General features: G+C 35.5%; 1 protein-coding gene across 1 annotated transcript; it reads right to left on the bottom strand.

The window, feature by feature from the left end:
- Nucleotides 1-468: 468 nt before the first annotated feature.
- On the bottom strand, nucleotides 469-17,863 carry LOC113227050 (facilitated trehalose transporter Tret1-like). Its single transcript, XM_026459921.1, has 7 exons — nucleotides 17,820-17,863; nucleotides 15,442-15,597; nucleotides 14,859-15,061; nucleotides 14,582-14,768; nucleotides 14,122-14,501; nucleotides 1,339-1,450; nucleotides 469-767 (listed from the first exon to the last, which is right to left on the bottom strand). Exons 2-7 carry the CDS (start codon nucleotides 15,569-15,571, stop codon nucleotides 478-480), a joined length of 1,302 nt encoding a protein of 433 aa, XP_026315706.1. The 5' UTR covers nucleotides 15,572-15,597; nucleotides 17,820-17,863; the 3' UTR covers nucleotides 469-477.
- Between the last annotated feature and the right edge of the window lie 1,490 nt (nucleotides 17,864-19,353).

Genomic DNA, 19,353 nt, shown 5'->3' with positions numbered 1-19,353 from the left:
TTAACTGGGCCTCCCAACCGGGGCCCCCAACCGGATCCCAACAGGCCCCCCGTCCGGGGCCCCTACCGAGCCCCCCAACCGGCCCCATAATCGGGGACCCCAACCGAGGCCCCCAACCGGGCCGCCAACCGGGGCCCCCAACCGGGCCAACAACGGGCCCCCCGACAGGCCCCCCAACCGGCCGGAATTGATTTTAATTGCAAATTTAATTGCAATTAAAATCAATTCAATTGAAATCAATTGCAATTAAATTGCGACGCGTCGGAATTGATTTAATTGCAATTGATTTCAATTGAATTGATTTTTTAATCTGATTGAATTATTGATTGAAATTTAATTGATTACCGCCCAACACTGATATAAAGAATAATAAAAAAAATATGAAGAATAATAAATTACAGTCACTTTAATAATTATTTATTTATTTTGGAATTAAAAAAAAAAATTTTTCAATAATTCTATTCAACGTCTATCGGGTCAGGATTCAGCTTCAACAATCTTTGCACCCAAAGCCTTTTGTATTTCACCAAAACTTTTCTGTTTAGTTTCGGGAACACACACGATTATGAATAAACAATACACTACACAAATTCCTGCGAATATCCAATACGTTGTTGCGGGTTGTAAATAATTGTTCATGTAGACAAAATACTTTGTTGTCACAAACGTAGATAACGTCGTTGTTGTCAGAGCAACGGTCACACCGACAGCTCGTGTAGGGCCTTCAAGAAGTTCTGGTACGATTATCCAAAATGTTGAGCCTAGGCCTGTAAAAAGTTAACTTTTGGTAAATAGTGATAGGTAAATCTGGGACTCTGAAATATTGGCTTTTGACGTCTTGAAATTCAGGAGGAAATATTTCTTTAATAATAAGCAGTCAGGAGGTGCGTTAAATGTAACGGCAAGTGAATCCCAGTATTGCAATTTATAGTATAATACTGAATATTCGGCAAGGAGCGCGGTCGAATAGCCGACTATTCGGCCTGATTAGCACGCGTACCTACAAAAATTGGCAAAAATACCACTTATTAACTTCAGTTATGATAAATATTATTTGTACAATGAAACAAGAATGGTACTTTAATTTTCAAATTTATATTTTTTATGACATAGTGAAGAAAGTACCTACTAATTGTTTACATTAAGGTACCTACTTACTTCATTTTGATTAACTATAATAAGGTGTAGTTTTAATTTGATTTTGTCCTTTTTTTTTTTGATCTCTTACAAAAATAACTTAGTTATGTTATTATTTCCTTCGATCTTTTAAATAATAGACTAGGAACCGACTATTCGTTGCAACTTTAGTGAATACATTTTCGGGTGAAAAATACATACCGGCACTATAGCAGAAAATGAACAGAATCAACGATATGAGGGGAAGATAATTTAAAAATCCTTCTATAGGATGCCCGTCGTCTTTTATTTTGAAAAATATTCCTAATCCAATCTGTAATAAGAAAATTACCATTTTACATTACATTACATAAAAATATCATCATCATCAACAACAACCTATCAAGGTTTTAGGCCATAGTTTTCCGAATGTTGTAAACCTTCTTCGATGTGCAGGTTTCATCGCGATGTTTTCCATCACCGAAAGTTCACGGTTAAATTTCGCACATAAATTTCGAAAAACTCACAGGTTCGCACCTCGATTCGAAACCACGACCTCTGCTTGAGAGGCGGTAGTTAAATGATCAGGCTGCCACGACTTATAAAAAATATACATAAAATAATAGGGATTGCAGTATGGAAATTCCGTTAAGATAGGGAACTAAAAATTGTTTTATTAACCGACTTCAAAAAAAGGAGGAGGTTATACGTTCGGCGCGTATGTATGTTTTCAAATTATCCTTCAATTGTGGACCGATTTTGAAAATTCTTTTTTTGTTTGAAAGGGTGCACACTCGTGATGGTTCCATTGTCACCAAGTCAGAATCTGATGACGGGATCCCATGGAAATCGAGGGAAATCCTTAAATTTTGTAGGCATGTCCGTGTATTAATCGATTTCTCCATCAATTGCGGACCGATTTTGAAAATTCTTTTTTTTTTGAAAGGATTTACTCTCGAAGTGGATGCTGTTCAGGGTTCGTTTCAGCTATCATTTATATATTTTTATTTTTTTAATTTGGATTTTTATTGTATACTAACACTTAGTTCCGTAAGATTTTAATTTTGTTTTACTAAGACCTTTGTATGGACCACCTTTAAAAGTCTGAAATAAAGTTATTTTATTTTTATTATATTACAAATTACTAATTATTTTCCACAAATAAAAGTCGACTTTTCACTTGGCACAATACCTATTATACTTACATGTAATGAACAAATCACCGTCACCATGAGAACCAGAAAAGAACGTATAAAATGTATAAAGGAGTCCGTAACAGTCCCATTGTTAACAAGTCAGAATCTGCATGGTAGTTGGTGTGATCGCATAAATTCGTATTCCAAAATATTTCGGTAGAAACCATTCGTTGCGAAGATTCAGAAAAGTAAATTTTATATGGCGGTTATCTTGAATTCGTCATATCAGAATACTGTTCTGGCACAACCAGACCAAGATTCTTGACAACTCATTTGAGAGCCATGTCCGATGCTTTGATCGGGAAGCCTCTGCCCTGCTTGATGGGGAACTACTAAATCTATGGATTTAATCCATGCACGTAGTACTTTAAATTTATTTTTGTCTTATTTCGTTTTGTACAAAGTATTATAATTACTTATTTATGTTTGGAGTCGGTGCCAACCAAGGAAAGAAAAACATAGAAATACCTGGATTCTAATGCTATACAGTAAGTTTGTAAACTTGCATTGACACCGACTCCAAAAAGAAATTATTAGATATTGTACATATTAAAGTATCAATATTTTTTAGTGGTAAGATAAAACTTCAAACCGATCAGTAGGTAGCACATACCAATAATAATATTTTATGAAAGTAATAGGTAATAAATAGTTTCGGACAAGAGTTTTCACGTTGTAATTATATGTATAAAATAAACCATAAATGTAGATAGTTTGAATAATAAGTAATTATAATAGTTTGTACAAAACGAAATAAGACAAAAATTATTATAATTTTATTACATGCATTGTCGTCGTTTGGATTAAATCTGTATTTTGTTATTTTTTACTTTTTCGTGTAGTGACTTTGTGGTTTTTGAAGTTGGTTGAATTTATTTTTAAGGTTTGTTTATTTCATTAAAATGCTATCATTAGAAGAGCATATTCCTATAGATAGAATAGTGGGGAAAGGAAACCATAAACTCTAGAAACTCAATTTCGTCTTCTCGACAGTTGATAACACTCATTATTCCCTCTAGTTCTGTTGTACAGTTCCATTGACAGAACTTTTTTCCCATTTGTTCTGTTGATAAATAGACAGTTTTCTTCGCAGAACTATTGAGAATTTTCTCTCCCACTAGTTCTATTGACAGAACGACTGGTACTTTTCTTCTCATTTGTTCTGTTAATAAACAGACAGTTTTCTTCATAGAACTATTATTTAAATTGCAGAAAAAATGGTATTTGGTAGTAGCCTAGTCAGGTGCTTCTATCCAGGGGGTCTACACGCGATCTCCGTCCGACATCCGTCTGAAACAATTACTGTCAAATAAGTAATATTCGACAAAATTAAAAGACAAGTATCAAGAATGAAGCTTCATTCGCATCACGCGTCTTTTCATTTGGTCAAGTATTGCTTATTTGGCAGTCATTGTTTCGGACGAATGTCGGACGGAGATCGAGAGTAGACCCCCAGATCTGTAGAAAGTATGTGGATAAATCCGCAGCTACACCACCAAACTGTTACTATAACAACACAACAATGTTCTGTGGGTAAGTTTCTTTTTCGCAGACTGTTTGTGCTTGTTACCAGTGTTTAACAAATGTGTTGATTTTTCATCACAAGTAATGACACGATCTAAAAATCCGTCCTCTCTGCGTCGTTTCATTATGGTACCTACAGATTTGCTCGATTTTTTTGATGTCAACACGTGTGATCAAACTAAACGAGTAATTGTGTAAGCAACAGACGATCGACATCACATTTTTTGTCTATCGACACGTATGACCAGAGAAAATCGAGTAAATATGTACCTAAGCGACAGACGATCGGATTTTGAAATTAAATAGTTTTAATTCCAAAATCCGATCGTCTGTCGCACCGTGATCGTCTGTCAAGTTTGTAAGCACCTAAGCCTAGTGGCTTAGGTGCTTACAAACTTGTTCGATATTAATCCTGATAAGTTTCGATCGTTAAGAGGTGACCGTAACGATCGATAAAATCGAGCAAATCTGTTGGCTGAAAATCTTATTGATCATCAAAACACAGCACATCGAGCGCCAGTAACGATCGTCAAAAATCGAAGAAATCTGTAGGTGGCGTCTATTGATCATCAAAACACACCATATCGAGCGACAATAACGATCGCCAATAGGAAGGGTTGCCAAATCGTGATTCTAATTTTTATAGTACGTCGTGTCCCTGTCAACAGCAGCATCATTTGCGAGCTGATCAGCACGATCATTTCCATGATTTCCGGAATGTCTCGGTATCCAGGAGAAAATTACAGACAAGCCTTTCGAAGAGCAAGCTAACAACAAATTTGTAATTTCGAGTATTATTGGGTAAAGCATTCGCGTTTTAAAAGGAAATCTAGACAGTGCATGAAGAGCACTTATAGAGTCGGAAAAAATTATAGTATTTCTTAGCTTAGCTAAAAGAACGTACTCGACTGATTTGTATAAACCCAAACACTCTCCAGTAAAAACCGAAGTTTCTGGAGGCAATTTAATTTTTTGAACAATGTTATATTGTTGATGATACACACCAACGCCAACAACACCGTCGCTGCCATGCTTAGAAGCATCACTAAAAATGCAGTGCCACGATTGGAAGTCCCTTTCTCTAATGAAATTGAAAGTATGAGAGTTTTCAATAGAATTCTTATTGATACCTAAAGACAAACGGATGTCCAGAGATAAAACTAAAGCTTCGTATTTAGTAGAGAAAAGAGGCAAACAAAGGGAGTTATGAATTGGAGTTTGCAAAGACAAACACTTACGGAAACTAATAACCAGACAAGGAAAAGACTTATGAGTCCAATAAGGAGATGTTGATGCGTCAGTTGAGAGGCGTCGAAGTCCTAACAAAAGAGAATGTTTTGTAAATTGCACTCAATGGAGCAGATATTTATCGGATAAGTACTGACGTCTCAATTGAAGATGAGGTTCCACACACTCCACTTACACACAACGCATTAATGGGACTCGACTTCATTGCTCCCAGAATAATTCTTAAAGCTTTAGATTGCACTCTATCAAATTTTTTAAATGTCGATGAGTAACATGGGTCAAGAATAAAAGATGCATAATCGAAAAGACTCCTAATAAGTGAATTATATAATAATTTTAAACAAAAAGAATGTGCTCCCCACCAAACACCTGTTAAACATTTGATAATATTCAGATTTTTCTCATATTTAGCTACGATGTAATCTGAGTGTGGAATACCAGTAAGCTTGGAATCTAAAATAACACCCAAAAATTTAGTTTGAGGTACAAAGGAAAGTGGAATATTATTATAAACCACATTAGGTATTGGTGAATTACGCTTTCTAGAAAATAAGACAACAGTGCTTTTGAGAATGGAAAGTTCAAGGCCATTTGTATCTCGCCAACGTTTCAAATATTAAAGAGACTGTGTCATTGAGTAAGATGCTTTTTGAACACAACCGTTTACATTGTACCTACAGCAAAAGATCGTCAGCGTATTGAAGAATTTTAACAAAATTATTAAGTGAGGACTCTAAGTCATATGTATATATATTATAAAGAATAGGGCTAAGAACAGAGCCTTGGGTAAGACCCTTTCATACATAACGAGTTAACTTAGCGCCATCCTGAAGATGTAAATTGATATATCTTTCAGACAACATATTTATGATAAAAGAAGATAACATTACGAGAATTCGTAAATCATATAATTTCTTTTGAAGCAGAGAATTTAAGATATTATCATATGCTGCACTGATATCCAAAAAAGCCGATAAAACAGATTCATTATTTGTAAAAGCCAAACGGATATCCATCACAAATATACTAATATTATTAAATGTGCTTTTACCTTTTCTAAATCCAAATTGGCTTGACGCCAACAAACCATTGCTTTCAACAAACCATTCCAAACGGTTTTTAACCAAGTGTTCAGCTAACTTTAAAAGTACGGATGAAAGAGCTGTAGGACGAAAAGAGGAAGCATCCGACGCTAACTTGCCAGGTTTTAAGATTGGTATTATAGATTGATATTTCCATGATTTAGGATATTACCTGACAACATAACTGAGTTTACTATAATTATCCAAAAAGTATTTAAGGGTACTGTCGCTACAATTTATAAAAAATGAATATGGGATGCCGTCTTCACCTGGAGATGAATCCTTAACGAGAGAAAGTACACCTTTCAATTTTTTTAGAGAAAAGGGAGAATTAAGGACAGGGTGGCCTCCGAAGGAAAAAGAAGGAAATGAGCAAGTCATTCAATTAGGAGCTGAAGCTGGAGCCAACTTATCCAAAAATTGATTTGCTAATTCAGATGGAAAATTGAGAGATGATGAAGAATTAAATGCGCTTCGAAACCTTCTAACTTTTTCCCAGACAAAGACGGGACTAACGTTAGGAGATATAGACTCACAGAACTTCTTCCATCCATCAAATTTCTTTTTTTTTTAAAAGCTTACGGGTGTTACGTGCGACTTGTGAATAAATTTCAAAATTTTCAGAAGTCATGCGCTGACCATAAATTCTTTCAGCTTCCTTCCTTCTCTTGATAGCCTCAGTGCATTCACAATCCCACCAAGGAGGTAATGGAAGTCTATCTGGATAATCTTTTTTAATGGGAAAAAAATCATCTGCAACTTCAAGAAGCATTTTAACAAGAGAATCTGAACAATGAGATTCCTCATGAGTAGAAACAGGTGGAAGTGAAGAAGTTCTATTTTCAACTCGCTGAGAAAATACAGTCCAGTCATGAGGAAATCTATACTTTATGCGGGGACTGGGTTTCTGTGAGACGCGTAGGAGCGCCATTGTTCAAAATACAGAGATTTTGAGAGTCCAGTATATCTAACATTAAGTCTCCAAAACTATTACATGAAGAGCTTCCCCATGATTGATGATGACAGTTAAAATCGCCTAATGCTAAAAAAGGTTTTGGTAAAACTGAAAATAAATTGTTGACTTCATTAAATAAAGCTGTTGAAGCATGTGGAATGTAAATAGATACGAAACGTATACCATTTACAATTGTTACTATAGCGTCTATGCCATCACTTAAAGTGGGTAATTGTAAGAGTTGGTAAGTTAGAGAATTTTTAATGATTATGGCGACACCGCCATACCCATCAGATCTGTCTTTTCTAAGGGTGGAATAACCAGTTACTACATTTCTGAAAGACAAAGCATAAAGGGATGTAATGCATATATTAAATAAAAAATGACAGATTTTTTAGTGGAGGCACTTCTACAGTTCCACTGTAGAATTACTGGGTCCATATTGAGGACGAATTAAAACAGAATTTTTAATAACCTTGGCAACGTGTGACGGTTCAAATTTAGACTGAATCATATTTGATTTATTCAAAAAATTTACAATGGCTATAATAATGTCCGAGATAGATGTCTGTGAACTAGTATCAGAAGATGCTTTAAGTGCTGAACCATTAGGGAAAGCTAAAGGTATGTTGTAATCCTTTGCAAAAGTTTCCGTTCGCCTGTTGTCGTGTGTGGTCGCGTCGTTTGTGCTTCTACCTATTTGTTTTGTTGTTAAGTTTGAAGTTGGGAAGTTTTTTTCTTTTGAACTGTGTTTGATCGACTCCTCCTTTACTATCTTGGGGCAGTGTCCATATGGGCCGGCCGCCATATTGGGAATGGTGTTGCTGTTTCGTTTTCGCTTGTGCGCCGGTTGAGCTGTGTGACGTTTATGGTGATCTTTTGGCGGGCTGTGCTGCAGAGAGAAAACAAATGAACGATTGACTTTTGCTTGACCAGAGGTGAGATTCGAACCTGGGGTGTCTGCGTGGCCGCACTGACTGGCCGACCGCTAGGCCAGCGAGCGAGTGCAGAGAACTGCGAAATATCAATCCGCTATCGGACTGTACACGGCCTGTACTAAGATACGAGCGATAGTTTAACGACACATTAGCGATTCGATTTTATTATCAGCATACATTGGTACCGGGCATCGTTTATTTAATTTTTTTTTTATTGTACTCTGGAAACATGACGACAAGACCAAACCATACTCGTCTAACCCGGACTTAAGCACTTCGAATGAAGTAATGACGAATGTTTCTATAAGGAAAAGAAAACAACCGGACAATGAAATTCTATACGAAATTAAAAACATGCAGGCGAACTTCAAACAGGTTTTACAAGACTTTCGGCGGGACCTGGACATTAAGTTTGAAAATATTTCAGCTAGTATTCAAACAATTAGAAGTGACCTAGAAAACTACCAGTCGCAAATAAAGAAGGATATCGATGATTTTCGGTACGAAAATAGTGCCATGAAACAAAAAGTAGAAAATCTGAATAAAAAAATATGGGGCTTGCAGGAATCAACGCTGTTTATTTCTAATCAACATGATGAACTTGGAAAGTGCGTCAGCAAGATCTCAGGTTGTATAAGTCTGTGGATGACCACGAACAAACCATTAGGTCTCTTACGTCAAAGATGGATGGACTGGAGCAGCAGGCCAGCCAGTGCAATATAGAAATATCCAATTTGCCTGAAAGTCGCGATGAAAATTTGCTGAATATAATTGAATCCATTGGCACGAAAATAGGATGTGCCATTAATCGCCGAGAGATTGTATCCATTCCTCGCGTACCTCATGCTTCTCAGACCAGCAAACTAAAGAACGTCATAGTGAAGCTCACTTCACGTATAATGCGTGATAATATCCTTGGCGCCTACCGTATTAAGAAGGGGATAACATCTACTGAACTGGGACTGTCGGGTGCCCCGCATATTATATATCTTAACGAACACCTTGCTCTGCGTAATAAACAGCTTTTTCGAACTGCGCGAGAAGCGGCAAATCAGGCCAGTTTCAGATATGTTTGGGTTAAACACTCTACAATCCTGGTGCGCGCATCTGACAAATCGCCTGTCATTCCTATACGCACAGAACAAGATATTAAGAAGATTAATAATAATACCAATAATTAAACAAGGACTGGAATGCGTTCATACTGATGATTCAATTTGTTATTATAATATTATGAAAAACATCGTTATATTAGTTTGTATTGGGCAGAGAATTACGCACGTGGAGGAGTACGCACTTTCTAATGTATATTTAAGGAATTATTGGTGACAATTAACGATTCCGACACAGATACGTTTTTTTTGTTTGGAGACTATAATATACCGTTAGCGAACTGGATTCACAGCGCATAAAACAAGTCCCTTATTTGTACAGGATCTTCTCCAACTTGTTTAAGCCTACATAATTTCATGACACTTTCTGCAGCTTCCCAGTATAATTGTTTAAAAAACTCTGATCAAAGAACCCTGGATCTTTTACTATTTAACACAGACTGCTCTGTTCTTCCGATTACGGTACCTTTGCTCAAACTAGATGATTACCATCCCGCATTCAACGCAATACTTACGGTCGATATCACAATTTTACCAAAAATGAAAAGAACACATTCAACAAAATATAACTATTACAAAGCCAATTACGAACAAATATGCAAAGAGTTGACAGACATTAATTGGGAATCTCTATTAGCTAATTTACCGGCCGAGGAAACTCTAGAAAACTTTTATGAATTAATATATAGTATTATTAGAAAACATGTTCCTCAATCTCATCTGAAAAAATCATCATTTTCCAATTTGGTTCTCAAAATCATTAATACATATATTTAAAAATAAAAATAGATACTGGATGAAATGGAAGGTGTACAATAATAACTATGATTATTACATATACTCAATATACAGAAACAGAGAGAGAGAATGAATGCAACAAATGCTATAAAAAATACAAAAATTCTGTTGAAGATAGTAAAGAAAAACATAAAATTCTTCTGGACTTACGTTAATAATCGAAAAAAAAACCCTAGTCTACCAGCAGAAATGTATTACAAGGAACGGAGCACAAATGATCCGAATGAAATTTGTAATCTGTTCTCAGTATTTTTTAAATCTGTTTATGAACCATCAACTTTGAACCCTTTTTTTTTTTTTTTTTTTTTTTTTTGACGGGGTGGATCAACTTTGAACCCTGACTCGTGGACGCCTGGTAATGAATCTGCCGATACTAGCAATATATTATCCAATGTTTACCTCGGTATTGATAAAGTTTATCAACAGTTAAATTCTCTGGATGTTACAAAAGGACCAGGCCCCGACGGACTCCCACCAATTTTTATAAAAACTACAGCCAAATTTATTGCAACACCACTAAATATAATCTTTAATAAATGCCTGTCTGAAGGTACTTTTCCAATTAGATGGCAGACTGCTAACATAGTTCCTGTCTATAAGAAAGGCCCTAAACAAAACATTGAGAACTATAGACCAATATCAATTCTTGTATTTTGGCCAAATTATTTGAAAAACTAGTGCATGACGAGCTGTATCCGGTCTTGAGTTCCCTTATAATACCCGAACAGCACGGTTTCGTTAAGCGTAGATCGACGGTATCTAATTTATTATTATTCACTGGTTTCGTTTTTGAAAATATGGATAACGGCATCCAAATAGACGCCGTATATACAGATTTCCAAAAGGCATTTGACAAAGTTGATCACAAACTATTACTTGATAAGATTGCCTTCAATGGTATTCGAGGGAATCTCCTCTGTTAGTTCTCATCTTACGTTTGTAACAGGTCGCAAAGAGTCATTGTTAATGGATATCATTCAGACCTAATCGATGTGTCATCAGGTGTACCTCAGGGATCCATTTTAGGCCCGCTGCTGTTTATTATATTTATAAATGATATTAAAATCTGTTTAAAGAACACAAATTTTCTTTTATATGCTGATGATCTAAAAATTTATAGAAGCATTTCTAGTGATATTGATTGTACTTTACTTCAGAATGATTTAGATCATTTAACTCATTATTGTAGTATCAATAAACTCAAGCTAAGTATCCCTAAATAACTAATACTGTTAGTATTAGTTTTACGAAAAGGAAAAAAAAAATTAAATATACTTACAAACTTTGCAATAACTCATTAACAGTAGTGGATTCCCTGCGAGACCTGGGAGTAATATTAGATAATAAATTACATCTCGATCTACACATTGACTCCATCGTTGCCAAAGGGTTTCGAATGTATAAATTCGTCATGAGAACTGCTACCAACTTCTCTCGTCTATCAACTTATCTTTACTTATACATTAGTCTGATTCGACCTCAAGTGGAATATGTGTGCTCAATTTGGAACCCTTACTATAAAAAATACTCAGAACAAATTGAAAAAATTCAAGCTAAATTCCTTAAGTCGATAAATTATACAATATTTAGAAAAATTACGTCATATCTAAGTTTGGAATGCTAACACTTCACAATAGACAAATGCTTCTTCAATCTGTAACACTCCATGGACTTTGTCACAATTTAATTGATTGCCCGGATCTTGTGCAACATATTAGATATAATGCACCAATGAGAGTTTATCGACGGCGAGTGCGCTCCTACTCGTTGTTTAAAACGGTGACCTGCAGAACAAATGCTGGCAAGCGAATTCCTCTACGTCGTATTCTTTCTCATTACAATGATTGGTTTAGCAATATTGACTTTAATATTGATTCCATTTGCCTGCTTCTAAATTTAAAAAAGCTATTATTGATGCCCTGAGCTAATTTCTTATTTACCTTTTATTTGTTTTAGTTTATTTAGCCCTACCCATCACACACGACAATTTTAATTTTAATTCTAATAGTAACTTGTGGATAATGCTGTTGATTGTACGTGTACCTATGTTAGAAATATTTAACTCTGATTGTAAACATTTCATGTACATGTTTGTTATCCCTAAAAAATACATAAATAAATAAAAATGAATCATGTGCAGCACGATCATACCCACCCGCTACTTTAGGAGGGGACCGTGGTTGAACAAACACTGTTTTTTTATAAGATTTATTAATTGAATGAGCCTCTGCTGAAACTGTGTAGTTATTGTTCAGCCTACTATCATTAGATTTTTGTTGAGAGGAGCGAACTGCATCAGCAAAAGATTTTGAAATTGGAGGGTGATATTTTGATGCTTCGGAATATGATATACTACTTTTGGGCCATGGACACCTTAATTTCTTTTTGACGGGCAAATTCAGGACAGGATTTGCTATTTGCAAAATGGAATCCAGAGCATAGGCAACAAGAAGCATAATCTACATGTACTGAGCAGGTTTCAGCAGTATGGTCTTCACCACATTTTAGGCAACGCGGTTTGGATCTACACTGCATTTTGGTGTGTCCATAACGGCAACAACGGTAACATTGTATTGTAGGATATATATACAGTTCAACAGATAAAGCAGTATAGTACATATAAATGCGTTTTGGTAAAACTTGTCCATGAAAGGTGAAAATTACAGTTTCCGGGTTATTAAATATCGCAGTCCCACTTACAATAGTTTTCCCCTTGATACGTCTAACTTTAATAATTTTACCGCACCCAATAGGCACTGAAACATTTTCAAGAACTTCATCATCTCTCCAATCGGCAGGGTCACCACGCATTACTCCCATACGAGTAACATTGAAAGTAGGAATAAAAGCTTTAAATTTGTGACTGGCAAGACTGGGGTCATCAACAAAGTTATTCCCATCAGCAACATTAGAGAAAGCCAAACTAAGCCTGTTGTGACCTATTCTTTTCAAGCTTCCGTTTACAATGTTTTTAAAAGAGTTCTTTTTTAAAAAGTTTCCAAACTGCACAGGATGGAGCGTAACACGATCATCAGCTGTACTTTGTTCTTTCTGGACATGTACTACGTATGAGGCTAAATCAGTCACTTCATACTTCCTACCACCCTGCGGCCTTGAATTTGAAACAGAATCACCAACATTTGTTACAACATTGTTAGTACTATTATTAGCACCAACATTGCTAGCATTGGCATCAGCAACAACGGGTAATTTTAATTTCTTGGAACATTCTTCCTCAGATTCAGAACATTGACAATTGTGTAAAGAGACTGGTTTGCCATCTCTTTTCCTACGTTTTTTATTACAATGACGGCAGATTTTTCGGGGTTTAACTCTTTTACGGTCAGGCATAGGAATGCTGCCTTCAGCGTCCATTGATGAGGCGTCAATAACAACATTATAGGCTACTGGAGGCCCAGAGCCTCCTCCTGAGTCGTCAGGGGGATCGACCCCCATAATAAAGAAAGACTCACTTACCTATATACGAACACTATACATTAATTACAAAAAATATTACATAAACTATAACTAAAAGAAAGAGTAAATACAAAAATTTACACAAATACCTCTAATGATCCCAAATTAAATTAATTTGAAAATAAGAAAGTAAAAAACACGTCCGCCAAATCAAAGGTTTCCCAAGGGCTTCCCGCGCTTTTCGGCAGAATAGTTTTCAAACAAATTAAATGACATTTCGTTTCGTCTCTATTTCTGGTTATATACTCGATGATTAAAAGTTGCAGGAATTTTAGTAGTTGTCACCCTTTTATAATTTCAAAGAGAACGCAAAATTAACCGAATAAAAACATCAATTGTTTTTTTATTTGGTCCATTAAAACTATTTAAAAACGCAAATTTTTTTATTTTAGAAGCCTTGACATTTTACTTGAAAAAGTTTTTAATCTGAAAAAAGGCTTATTATATGTCAAAGGGGCTAATGGCAATTCTATACTATAACTCCTAACATGTTATAAAAATTCAAGTTGATGAATACATAGGTATGTGAACAAAAGAGTTGGAGATGCTTAGAATTTATACCTACATGTTACGTCTTTCAGTTGGATCGTCTTGTTCGAATTCACCTAATCATGACTACTTTGTACTGTGGCAGCGATGTGAAGATTTATTAAAGTGCGTATACGTATTACTTACCAATCCTAAACACATGCCAAAGAGTGTTGTGATCAAAATTATCTTTCTGCCAAATCTGTCTGTAATCATTTGAGCGCAGAAAGCTGCTGACAACTGTACAAATCCCATTATAACTGAAGCTATCTCAGACTTAATACTCGTATTAGAAGTTTCCAAAATAGTTTGCAGATAAAATGTGACTGCATTGTATCCTATACTTTGCAGACCAATTCCTAGAACAGTTATTATCAGAATAGTTTTCAGAAATATTTTGTTTCTCAGAAGCAGTTTCATGTCAATTTTTCTATTGTTGTTTGTTGAATATTCCTTAATCTCTTCTTTAGCTAATGATTCGGACCCTCTTAAAAATGTCAACGTTCTTTGACACTCATCTATGCGTCCTAAAACATATAAAGATAGATAGTACGGTAGTGGCTGCGTAGAATAACTTATACCTATTATCTGCAATTACGATTTTTACCTTTAGAAAACAGAAAGTAAGGACTATCAGGTAAGAAGATGGTTGGCACAAAAGCTAACACTGATATGCACAAATACGCAATATTTAGGTTCGCGTATGATACGTATGGACCTATGCACAGCATCAAGACCACACCAAATGATGCATAAATTTGAAGTATTGCTCCCAGAGCACCCCTGTTTTCTCTCTGAAAAGAAATATTGTATTCTCAGTCGTGTTTTTATTGCTCTATCTCAGCAAATATGTAACGATACTTAAACCGTGTTTTGTTACTCACATTGGCTACTTCAGCTGCGTACATTGGCACTGTGACACATACCATAGATTCCGCTATGCCGTCAAAAACTCTGCTTAACAGCAACATCCAGAACTCTGTCGCAACTATGTAGAGGATACAAGCCGTAATCTTGGGCAGGAATGAGATAACAATGCTTTTTTTTCTACCCCAGTGTTCGGCTAAATATGCTGCTAAAGCGTTTACTAAAGGAACATGACATAAGGTGTAAATTAGCACAGCGTATGAATAAATTAATTAGGCTCAATTCACATTGCCGCGGATTTGGGAAATTAATTTTCCTAAATTGATTCACGTCTGGGTGTTCTAGGTAGTGCCCCAGTGTGCATTCCGTTTGCTCTGGTACTCATAGTACAGGAAATTCTTTACATTATCTTTCATTGGTTTGTTTCTCTAATTTTTCTCTGTGCTCGATCTTTATATATTAATAATTATAACAAACTGGTGAATTAATTTCACAAAAAAATTTAATATCGTGTATTAAAACATCGTGATATCCAATAAACTTAATATTACAAGAAATCTTCTTTCAACTCCCTTCTATAAAAACTTTAAGCTTACTCACCAAAAAAAGCGCATATAATTGTAGCAGAAGCCAACCAAGACCCCTCTTCGGGGGTGATGGGTCGTGACAGCACAGTATCAGCAGAATTGGACAGTTTTACCATCACCGGAGAAATCCATGCCACTGCCATACCGAAACATATTGTGGGCAGATTCACTGACAGAGGAAAATACTATTGCAATAACAAGAAATTTTCCAAAGTAATATCTACGACTATATTTGTAGGTAATTAACGGAAACACCAATATGTATTTGTAAAATTGCAGAAAGTTTCTTTACAATTTAAAATTACAGTTTTCGTCAACCTAAATTATTTCAAATTTGAACATTCGTAACTGCTCTACTTCAGAATGGCTTCTAAGGTCTACAATAAAATTCCGAGTTAAATTAGTTATAAATGCAATAAGTGTGTAGAATCTTTATCTTTATTAGGTAAATGTTAAGTATAGTGTAGGTACACATACAAAGCACATGCAGACAGATAATTTTTTTCTACATAGAAAATGATTGGAACTAAACTGGTCAGTAACCCGTGCATGCACATTACATTTTCGTATATTTTGAGATAAAAAATAAAATGTATATTTCTCCATACAAAAAAATTAATATTATATTTTTTTCTCCGGAACTATCAACTTTTCATGAAATTATACAAGAATAAAAGTTGTTAGGAATGTTATTATCTATCACATAAAAAAATTAGCTCAATACTCCACAAGTTATTCCTATGTCCAAGAATTATCAATTTGGGCCCACTGTGGGGCGTACCAGCTGCGCCACCAGTTTTAGACTATCCGAATCTCCTCGCAAGATGCTACCGGCAATAGTCCTGGCCCATCCCCTTTATACCGCTAAAGAATTAAATCCCCAGACGCAAAGAATTTTCATTTGAATATTTCTTACTTACTTACTACGAGAGTAAGCACGTCTTCTTATGTATGTTGTGTCTTGTTTTGCGGTTATGTAAAGAAGAACAACGGATTTTGAATGTAATTACACAAAACGGATTTTTTTATTCTTATTTTTATAGGTTTTGGCGTCTGTCCCACTGAGGACAATTCTGCCAGTGTCCAGTAAAACTATTTAGTAAAATATTCTAAAAATTATGTCGATCATCGCCAGTGTCAATGAAAAGAGCGAAAAAATCTTTTAAGATTCAACCTTAGTCTTATAGATTCAACCATAGATTTGGGTACCTATCATAGATTTAGTATATATACTAAATCTATGGATTCAACTTTATAAATAATAAAAACCGTATAAGCGAGATAGATTTATGCATAGACATATCAGAGTAAACGAGAAAACAATATTCTTTTTTGTCCCTTTCTACGTATGCGGTTTTGGTTGTATGACTCAACGGTCGTTGAGTCCAGCAAATTCTTCCGAGTGTGGTTGATGTGCATCGATTTTATGTGTTTGTGCTTTGAAGAAGTGTTTTACAAAGTTACTAACCGTTCCTTTGTAGTAATTAAGAATTATTATAGCTCACAATAATGGTGCATTGTTATATTTTAGGCTGTAAAAGCCGTACGGAACGAAAAATTCCCAACATAACCTTTCACACGTAAATTTTAATTTTTCATTAAAATCAATGAGTTTTCTTGTATGAATTACTAGGGAAATATTCTTACAAGCCTGGAATATTACGATTTCATGTATTTTAAATGATATTTGAAGTGTTTTTCTTGATTGAAAGATTTTTGTTTGCATCGTAGAAACCTCCTAAAATAAGGAGAATATCTTACTTTTGTCAAATATGTCCATCTCGCTTCTACCAGCAGTGATTATGATACGCGAGAATGAGAGATCAAATAAATAACGTATAAATTAAACTAGACCGGCTTAAGCTGACTTTAGGGATACCTTGCTTTTGCCACTATCTTTTCCCAAATTTATGGGTCATTTGAAATTTTTATTTTTTTTATTTTTCAATACTTTTCCAGTATTCTTTTTTCAACGCTTGTTATTTTTTCAAATTAAATTTCGCTCATATTCCGAGAAAGTCGGAGGTGCGAGTCTAGATTCGAACTCACGACCCTCTGCTTGAGAGGCAGTAGGTCAAACCATTAGGCTACCACGGCTTCATTTTCATATCAATTTCTTCAACTGAGTAAAATTTTAAAAGTAGACAACCCAGAATTTATAGGTACTCTGTTGGTATCCCTTTTCAGTATACGCGAGAAGCTTCTCTATTCTTTTTTTTATTCTCCCTCTACGGATTCAACATAATTCTTTAATTAATACGGCAGTCACGGGAAAATTTTAGTTTGCAATAACGCGTATTGGAATTTCTCTATCTACGCGTATTGGAACTCTATGTTCTCATGTATTACAACTCAAAATACAGACGCCATGTATTACAGCTACCTTCTTACCTGTTAATACGATCAAATACTGACGGATCGAAGGCCGTATGCGATTGAGCATTATTGCTATTAGTGACATTAAATTTATGCGACTTATCCTTACGCCACTTATCGTTGCACTGTGCTAAGTTAAACATACTACAAATATAATAAAGAAATAAATTATTCTGTTACATATGTTGTTTGCTTTATTTTAAAATTGCCGTCATTAGCAAGTTAGTTATACACGTTATGATATGCTATTAGAATATATATTTTTTCGAGTATCATGTTGTTTTTAATTATATTTTGCAAAAATACTCTACTAGTTTTAATTATTAAACAAAGATCGAAGAAAAAAATTCACTTCGATCCGGCTGGATTCGTACCAACGTCTCCTAGCAAACCGTGCCAGATGCGATACCAACTAACCCACGGAACGAATCAACGGACCTCACGAATTTTTCCATGTGTTTGTTCCAGATCTATGTATTGGTTTTTAACGTTTTTTTGCCATAGCGTCATCTATGAGAAAATAAAAATTCATTCGATCTGACAGAACTCGAACCAGTGCCTGTTGCCTCACAGTGTCTACCGCTCTTAGCAAATAAACTACAGATCCAGCCAGCAGATCTTAAGGTGCCTACAGATACGATCGACATTGTCGTTCGTCACTATCGATCGTCATTGTCGGTCGACAATCTCGATTAGGAGCCTACGAGAATTATAGACGTTTTCGAGTTGTTTGGGAATGCTTATTGAGAATGTGGCAGTAATTTCTAAATCCAAGATGGTTCTGGAAGTGGCATTTATATCTGAATACATGATGGCTGACACGACTTTACGCATTTCTAAATGCAAAATGGCGGGCACGATTTCCCAAATAATGGCAAGTTGGGTATCGTTTTCGAGATATTTGGGGGTACTCATTACGAATATAGCACTTATTTGTAAATCCAAGATGGCGGACACGATTTATCAAAAAAATGGAATACAGGTATCTTTTTCGAGGTATTTGGGGATGCTCATTACGAATATGGCACTCATTTCTAAATCCAAGATGGCGGGCACGATTTTTCGAATAATGGCAAATTGGGTATCGTTTTCGAGGAGTTTGGGGGTGCCCATTACGAATATAGCACTTGTTTGTAAATTCAAGATGGCGGACACGATATTTTGTTACACGGTTATCCTTTTTGAGGTATTTGGGGATGCTCAATACGAATATAGCACTCATTTCTAGATTCAAGATAGCGGACACGATTTTTCGAATAATGGCAAGTTGGATGTCGTTTTCGAGGTACTTAGGGATGCTCATTACGAATATAGCTTTCATTTGTAAATCCAAGATGGCGGGCACGATTTTCCGAATAATGGCAATTTTCAAGGTATTTGGGGATGCTTAATACGAATATGGCACTTATTTGTAAATCCAAGATGGCGGACACGATTTAAAAAAAAATACAATATGGGTATCCTTTTCGAGGTATTTGGAGGTGCTTTTTTTTTTATTGTGACTCGGCAAAATGACTGCACCGCGCCTGATGGAAAGTGCGAATACAGT

This window comes from Hyposmocoma kahamanoa, unplaced genomic scaffold (genome assembly GCF_003589595.1).
Source record: "Hyposmocoma kahamanoa isolate Upper Pololo Valley unplaced genomic scaffold, ASM358959v1 202, whole genome shotgun sequence".
Taxonomy (NCBI): domain Eukaryota; kingdom Metazoa; phylum Arthropoda; class Insecta; order Lepidoptera; family Cosmopterigidae; genus Hyposmocoma; species Hyposmocoma kahamanoa.
This window is presented reverse-complemented; position numbering and strand designations above follow the sequence as displayed.